Source organism: Lepisosteus platostomus, chromosome 12 (genome assembly GCF_059453375.1).
Source record: "Lepisosteus platostomus isolate fLepPlt1 chromosome 12, fLepPlt1.hap1, whole genome shotgun sequence".
Taxonomy (NCBI): domain Eukaryota; kingdom Metazoa; phylum Chordata; class Actinopteri; order Semionotiformes; family Lepisosteidae; genus Lepisosteus; species Lepisosteus platostomus.
Genome location: NC_142622.1, coordinates 4,810,313 through 4,819,040, shown reverse-complemented (window position 1 = coordinate 4,819,040; position 8,728 = coordinate 4,810,313). Strand labels below are relative to the sequence as shown.

The window sequence follows — 8,728 nt, the reverse complement described above, 5'->3', positions numbered from 1 at the left end:
GCAAAACACTGCAAAACAACAGGAATTCATTTTTTTATTTCTAGAATGCCATACATATAAATAGAAACTATACTTATTATTTACATTTCCTAAATCATTTATTATTGAATACAGAATAACAGAAATATTTTAGAAGTTGGTGAAATAGATCATCTGTGTCTTTAGGCACAGTAATATCATTTTAAATCTTATTTAGGCTCTTTTATTAGGCTCCTCGGTGTTGAGAATGTGTTTACAGGTTTTATATCAATGGGTATGTAACACAAGGCTTGATAAGACCTTGACCTCATAAAAAAAAAAACTCACATACTGACAGAAGTCAACTATTACATTGTGTACAAATGTTACATGTTTTAGTTTCATACATGAAAACACTGTTTTGATACCACAGTCCAGAAAATAATCACTAACATACAGTAAAATATCCTTGATCCACATCTGTAATAATCACTTAATGCTGTACTTAGTCATTCGTCCAAACCATTCAGGGCTTCCGGCTTCCTTGTCAAGATCTAAAAGATCTTGGCTGAAATGAGGGGGGAAAGGTATCGAGCAGAGGGCTCATTTCCATCGCGAAGTTTCTCTCCCATCCTCTGCAAGACTGTCGTCTGGAGCAGTGGCACGAGCTGCTTCGTCACCGCAGCCTGATGACCCAGTACAGGACGAAGAAGACGAAGAGGGCGAACAGCAGCAGGTAGCAGAACAGCCTGGTCTGGCTCCCCCGCGACAGCAGCTTCAGTCTGCCCATGGTTGCTCCTAGCAGACCACCCGTGGACTCGAAGTCTGAGTCCTGGACAGGAGTCGAAACAAAGGAGAGGGGCGATGTAACAAGCTCACTGCTGGGGTATTTCGTTAGGAAGGCACTGATGACCTGCAAGTCAACTGTTAATCCGTTTCACAAGGAATGATGTGACCAAGAAGACAGCAATTCATTCACCATCACAGAATCATACGAGATGCACATAATTCTGTAATCAACAACAACAAAAATACTCCCGATGATTAAGGGATCAGTGTATTTTTTTCACGTTTGTATATTTTTCATACCTGACAGCAGCCATCAAGCGTAACAGACAGCTGTATCCTAAAATATCAGTAGCATTTCTTCAAATTGTTGCACCATCTATTTAATCAGTTCAAAGAGTATCACCTGATGAAATAATGGATTAACAATTTTAGAAAAAAAATGTTCTTCTTAATAACATATATAAGGCTGGAACAAGAAATTCAGTGCAGAAGATAAACGCAAGTCAGGTATTTGAGTAATTACATAAAATCCTTTTGATCTTTACTTTGAGGTGTTGCATATATCACTATTTAATTAATTCTACTGACAGTGTTTAGGCCAGATCTGGTATTTAATTTAAGCTACTACACATATACTGGGCATGCAAATTAATATTGTTTTAGACTGCTTACTTCCCCAAACATACAGTGCCTTGCGAAAGTATTCGGCCCCCTTGAACTTTTCAACCTTTTGCCACATTTCAGGCTTCAAACATAAAGATATAATTTTTGTATTTTATGTGAAGAATCACCAACAAGTGGGACACAATTGTGAAGTGGAACGAAATCTATTGGATTTTTGAAACTTTTTTAACTAATAAAAAAATGAAAAGTGGGGCGTGCAAAATTATTCAGCCCCTTTACTTTCAGTGCAGCAAACTCACTCCAGAAGTTCAGCGAGGATCTCTGAATGATCCAATGTTGTCCTAAATGACTGATGGTGATAAATAGAATCCACCTGTGTGTAATCAAGTCTCTGTATAAATGCACCTGCTCTGTGATAGTCTCAAGGTTCTGTTGAAAGCGCAGAGAGCATCATGAAGACCAAGGAACACACCAGGCAGGTCCGTAATACTGTTGTGGAGAAGTTTAAAGCCGGATTTGGATACAAAAAGATTTCCCAAGCTTCAAACATCCCAAGGAGCACTGTGCAAGCGATCATCTTGAAATGGAAGGAGTATCAGACCACTGCAAATCTACCAAGACCTGGCCGTCCCTCTAAACTTTCAGCTCAGACAAGGAGAAGACTGATCAGAGATGCAGCCAAGAGGCCCATGATCACTCTGGATGAACTGCAGAGAACTACAGCTGAGGTGGGAGAGTCTGTCCATAGGACAACAATCAGTCTTACACTGCACAAATCTGGCCTTTATGGAAGAGTGGCAAGAAGAAAGCCATTTCTCAAAGATATCCATAAAAAGTCTCGTCTAAAGTTTGCCACAAGCCACCTGGGAGACACCCCAAACATGTGGAAGAAGGTGCTCTGGTCAGATGAAACCAAAATCGAACTTTTTGGCCACAATGCAAAACGATATGTTTGGCGTAAAAGCAACACAGCTCATCACCCTCAACACACCATCCCCACTGTCAAACATGGTGGTGGCAGCATCATGGTTTGGGCCTGCTTTTCTTCAGCAGGGACAGGGAAGATGGTTAAAATTGAGGGGAAGATGGATGCAGCCAAATACAGGACCATTCTGGATGAAAACCTGTTGGAGTCTGCAAAAGACCTGAAACTGGGACGGAGATTTATCTTCCAACAAGACAATGATCCCAAACATACAGCAAAATCTACAAAGGAATGGTTCACAAATAAACGTATCCAGGTGTTTGAATGGCCAAGTCAAAGTCCAGACCTGAATCCAATCGAGAATCTGTGGAAAGAGCTGAAAACTGCTGTTCACAAACGCTCTCCATCCAACCTCACTGAGCTCGAGCTGTTTTGCAAGGAAGAATGGGCAAGAATTTCAGTCTCTCGATGTGCAAAACTGATAGAGACATACCCCAAGCGACTTGCAGCTGTAATCGCAGCAAAAGGTGGCTCTACAAAGTATTAACGCAAGGGGGCCGAATAATTTTGCACGCCCCACTTTTCATTTTTTTATTAGTTAAAAAAGTTTCAAAAATCCAATAGATTTCGTTCCACTTCACAATTGTGTCCCACTTGTTGGTGATTCTTCACATAAAATAAAAAATTTATATCTTTATGTTTGAAGCCTGAAATGTGGCAAAAGGTTGAAAAGTTCAAGGGGGCCGAATACTTTCGCAAGGCACTGTATATATATATAATGCAGCCAGTGGTTTAATAGTTAAGCCACTTCTGTCTCTTCTGTGCACATTTTAAATTGTGATTTATGTTTTCATTAAATGAATGATGGTCCCATGTGAGTTTTTAAAATGCAATGCGCAGGAATAAGAAATAAACTGCATGGGAAAGCCCAGTGATGAACACAAACAGCTGTAGACTGTCAAAGTTAATTTAGTGTTATCATTATCTCCTTCAGGCTTTGACCTAGACCACAATTGGGATCAAAGAATGGTTTCTTTAACAATTAAATACTAAATTCCATTCTGTATTCACCATGTATTACATATATAGTTAATGTCACCCCGCTACTACAACCATCATTGTCACATACTGTACATACAGTGCCCTCCAAACATGTTGGGACAAAGTCAAAACTGTCATTTATGTTTTATAGTCAAGTTGTATTGACCACAGGTATATATTGGCCTAAAAGCATCAGTGAATGCTTTAAAATATGATATGTGTATCTTCAGTCATAAAACAGCGTTCATACCTCTTCACAAAAGTCTGAAAGCTTTTCTGACACATAAATTCATAACACTTACCATATCTGACAACATCTTGTTTTGGTATTTCACTTCTGTTCCAATATCAATAGACAGCTGTAAAAGAAAAGACTCAATCAGAAAGTCAGACATGCATACTGAACAGCAGGACATCTTTTTGTAAAGCACCAACACGTAGCACAAGGGAGAAAAAACAAATATTTCAATATAATAATACAATTATTACATAATACAATAAGAATAAAACACAGGTTTGCCGTTGAAGGTAAGCAAGCCTTTGGAGGCCTGTCTGATGGCATACCTGTAACATTAGGGTTGTCATCTAGATGAGTTTTCTATGGCCTTAGATGTTGCTGGACAGATACATATTATTGCTGTAGTTATCTGTTCAATAATCCCAAAAACCAACAACCAAAAATCCAAGGTTTAATGTACTGCAAAGGTAACAAGAATGTGTAAGTATTTCTCTTCTTAATAGTTCAGATGTCACCCACATGAAATACTCCCACTTTTGATTTGCCTACAAAAATCTACTGCATAAAACATTGCTCCTAATCGTTATATGAAGCTCCTCATTTGTCAGTGTCAGCAATCCTTGGAGCACAACATGCCCATAAAATGTAGGAGTACATTATAAATTACTTTTCTAGTGTTGTATGCCAAGACTTTTTAAGAGATCTGTTCTGGTAGCATAAGTGTGAAATACAAAATTAACTATCACTGAAAACGTGTTTTTTTTTTCCCCAATGTCTAAATACGCAGAATTCCCCCAAAATACTGAATGGAAGCTGTAAGCTAAAATTGGTATACTATAACATGAAGGCTCAGCCAATCTCTAGGAGTCTCTTGATCAAGTTGAGTGGCAGAAGTTACTACACTGTTTTTCAACCAGGGTGCCTTCAGACAGCAACGGGCGTGCTGAGGAATTTTGGAAAAGTCGCATGTAAAAAAAAAAAAGAATACATATACATTTTAGTTTTGCCTGGATGGACTAGCGTCCCACCCAGGGTGTACCCTGCCTTGTGCCCTTTGCTTTCCAGGTTAGATCCCGGCTCCCCAGCAACCCTGAACTGGATTAAGCGGTTAGGAAAACGACGGATGGACATGTACTTCTGACAAGCAACACGCAAGACGGGGGCCTCTGGCCTTGGGAGTTTCATGCGGCGAGAGTTCTGTTTTTCAACTTTGACATCAACAAAGGCAGAAAACTTCCGAGAGACGCAGAGGAAGCGCTCCGGGCTCCACTGTCATCGGTGCCTTGCAGGTGAGGGCGTCTGTGCACTTCGAGGCACAACCTTGATTACACACTGAAATAAGGTTTGGTTCCACCGCTGATGATAATACAGTATACTCAGGCCAGTGACATCTATCTGTGTGATGATGGAGGCAGTGCGTCACAAAGTCTTTAGATTTGGGAAAATATTGAGAATCAAAGAGTTATTACAGAATGGTCCCTGTTATAACACTAAATTGGTCACAATGCAGAAAGGCTGTGGCTCCCATTTCCGACATAATGTTTTTTGACTCTAACACCCCACACAAATCTCTGAAACCCTTATTCACTCAGCCTGCTGAATCAAGGGTGCCGTTTCAAAAATTACACAGTGCAGCACCTATTTTGCTAGGATAGCTAACAGACAAAGAAAAACTGAGACATTTTCTTGGTAAAACTGACTCAGAATTGGGCTCCTGAAGATGATGATAATTGTTTGTAGCCTTTGAATACAATTGTTTGTATGAAAGAGTGGTATAAACTTTAAATAGTGAAATAGTGGCTTCTGTTATAGAAAAGGGGCTTGTTTAGCTTATGGCCATTGTAAATCACTTCAAAAGTAAGGATGCCAAAAAACTATATAATATCGAATACAAAACAGACTCCAACAACTGCATTACAACAAAGCAGCCCTGTTTTATCAGTAGTAGTTGTCAGTACATAAAAACCTAATGGACACATACTTATGACAAATTTATTACACAATTTCTGTGCTTTTAGGTGAAACAATATATATAGTTGTATACAAAACAAGTATATTTTTCAAATATATGTACAGAAACAGAACCCTTTTTTTATAGCAATGAACTGTTCTCTTTAAAATGCACAGGGATGTTACATTTGTATGGATTACATATAAAACATCAGGATTTTCCAAAGGATAAACTTACACAATTTGACATCATTAGTAAATCATATGAAATACAACTATCAAAAGCTTTATTCAGCAATGTGTTCTGAACCTTTGAAGGTCAGAATTGATCCATCATTGCACCCCCCAAAATAACCAAGGACACCTGCACTTTCCAAAAGTGGAAGGTCACTGAACTGTACTTACATGTTTTAAAGCACTGACTTTTGCTCTTAAACCTTCGGATAAATTTTCATTTTCTTCTTCATGAACACTGTATCCACTTGCTACATAATTTCCTGTGGGTGCTCCATCACCTGTTAAAAGAAGGTGATAACATCCAAAGATAAAATAAAAATATCATGACTGGTTCATTAAAGAGGAGCTTTGTATGACTTACAATGTTGTGAGCAATACAATTAAACTTTGCATTTTCCACAACATTAGATATACAGTACAGGTTTATACAATCATGTCGGCTGTATTGTTCCCTACATCTCCATTTCGAAGTACTTGCTTTCACTAACTGTTTAATTACAATTACTGTGGCCATAAAGGGAAATTCCCATTATTTTACATAAATGAAAGGACGGCGACAAGGAAAACATGTCTGCAGTATATGATTAATACAATACTTAAAAACTACACTCTTTTTTTGGCAAAATAAATTGATCTTCACAGACTTGCAAACAGGTTAAAAAAGAAAATGATTAAACCATGTGGCTTAGAAAGCCAACTACGGGTGTGCCCAGTAAAATCTGACAGGTCACCATCACCAATCCTTCCTTATCTTTGACCAGGGATGATGAGCCCCAGACTACTGTTTAAATGAGTGGGCGGAGTGGTGGCTCTGTGGCTCAGGATCTGCGCCTGTGGCTGGAAGGTTGCCAGTTCATATCCTGCAGCCGGCAGAGGAATCCTACTCTGTTGGGCCCCTGAGCAAGGCCCTGAACCCCAACTGCTCCAGGGGTGCTGTACAATGGCAGACCCTGCGCTCTGACCCCCAGCTTCTCTCTCCCTGTCTGTGTGTCTCATGGAGAGCAAGCTGTGGTATGCGAAAAGATCATTCCTAATGCAAGAAATTGTAAAGGGTTAATAAAGTGATATTAAATGAAACAGGCTTGCAAATCCTTTAATCCAAAAGGCTGAAATGGTCAAGTTCCTTGCAGGTAGAGCTCTGTGATCATGGGTTCAAGCATGGGCCATGTCAGCAGCTGACTGTGACACAAATTTCCCCAGTCAGCGGCACTGGGAATGGGTGAGGGTAGAGTGGGTGTAGTCAGTGACACAGCGCCCCCTGTAGTCTTCTGGAGTGTTTGCAAGCTTGCAGTGCTGAGGGTGAAGGATGGGCCTCTCCACCAATCAGCACTGAACCTGTGGCACAGAGTGGGGTTGTCTGTGATGTGTCAAGAAATGATTGGCTGGAAGGAGGAGTTATGAAACAACTTGTGAAAAACCGTAACTTTGCTGTTCTAAACAGGGTGGGACTAACACATAAAACTGGTGATTCTAAATTTCTAAAACAAAAATAAATGTCATAAAAAAATAACATTCTTGGGATCACCCCAGCCCTGATTCAATAACAATGTATATCCGATCTTATCAACAATGACATCTTTATTGACGTTTGCTCGATGAAGTGTTAAACTAAGAAGGTCCACCTTTTGCACTAACTTCACTTGTCTAACTTCACTTTAAAATATTGCAACTAACCATAGTACCCATGTAATTGATGAATGAATTATCAAGCAAAATGACAGGTATTAGAACTTGAAAACAATTTGTCTAAACAGTCTAGTCATATAGAGTATAAAACCAGGTTCTACAGAAAAAAAACTGATGCACATCGAGATTCTTGTTATATGTCACGAATACGTTTTAAATCAACTTTCAATCTCGACTGTATTTAATGAGCTGTTTTCCTAGTGAGAAATGATTAAAATAACATCCTTATATTGTGATATACTTGTAAAATTGATTGAACCGTTTCTCATTCATGGGAAATAACAGCTCGGATTTCGAGACATTTCACTCGTTTAGGGCGCAGGGTATGAAGAGTTCAAACTACGGGGATTTCAGGAATTATTGTTCAGACTGCGTCTTAAATTAATTAATACATTTAGTAATGGACAAACCTTTTCACCCTTTATAATAAAATCCTCTATTTACTTTAGAAATAATCAATATATCGTTTATAAATTTTAATAACCAACGAGTCCCCTTAAATTTTATTTCGAGTTCATGGTACAATTCAGTAAACCATTTTCAGAAACAAGAGTGGATACAGCTCCTCTTACCCAAACCCGCTCGCCTCATTCTGATCCCTTAGACTCCTTTCAGACAACGTTTGTTGCCAACACTTATTTTCTCGGTAACAATAATTTACCGAAGTTACAATTCCCGAAACCGATTTCTGCTTTGCCAACGTGTATGAACAGCAGCTATCGAAAAAAAAAAGAAACTTCACGACAACAACAACCCGGAACACGGTAGAACATCTTGGTTTGTGGGTAATGGAGTGCATGCGGTTGACTAAAGAATAATTCACACCGGCTCTCCCTGCGCTTGTCTGTGACCACTCTCACAACATCATGTCCGGTACATTCAGGCATATGATTCAAATTCAACAGGAGGCATGATTATTTATTTGGCTATTACTGAGTTCTTTAAATTACCTAGACAAGTTGAGTAGCAAAAAAAGACTACATCGCCCAGAATGCATAGCAAAGTCTCACTGCAACCTGAAAGTGCTGAAGCAAACGCAATGCAAGCGGAAGAGACTCATGCTTGAACTGCCTTTTTAATATTGTACATCAAATGATACAGTACATCTAAGGAAGAAAAAGTATCCGAAAAGCTAAGTGAACAATAAAAAAAAATCACAAAACAGTATACTGCTAGAGAGAATTAAACTATAGAACTCAACAAATGAAACATTTTCATCCTATTTTTTTTATTTGTGAATATTATGTCAAATTATAACTATTCTTCCATATTACATGGCT

At 38.9% G+C, this 8,728-nt stretch overlaps 1 protein-coding gene across 1 annotated transcript; it reads right to left on the bottom strand.

Annotated features, from left to right (window-relative positions):
• Positions 1-17: 17 nt before the first annotated feature.
• On the bottom strand, positions 18-8,201 carry bet1 (Bet1 golgi vesicular membrane trafficking protein). Its single transcript, XM_088600534.1, has 4 exons — positions 8,021-8,201; positions 5,931-6,040; positions 3,640-3,696; positions 18-790 (listed from the first exon to the last, which is right to left on the bottom strand). The coding sequence occupies exons 1-4, from the start codon at positions 8,037-8,039 to the stop codon at positions 635-637; spliced, it is 342 nt and encodes a 113-aa protein (XP_088456660.1). The 5' UTR covers positions 8,040-8,201; the 3' UTR covers positions 18-634.
• Between the last annotated feature and the right edge of the window lie 527 nt (positions 8,202-8,728).

Coding starts and splice junctions, on each gene's coding strand:
- bet1 (XM_088600534.1), bottom strand. Junction 3,697..5,930: donor AAGTCAGTGCTTTAAAACAT/GTAAGTACAGTT, acceptor TTTCTTTTACAG/CTGTCTATTGATATTGGAAC. Junction 791..3,639: donor ACAAGATGTTGTCAGATATG/GTAAGTGTTATG, acceptor ACTCCTGTCCAG/GACTCAGACTTCGAGTCCAC.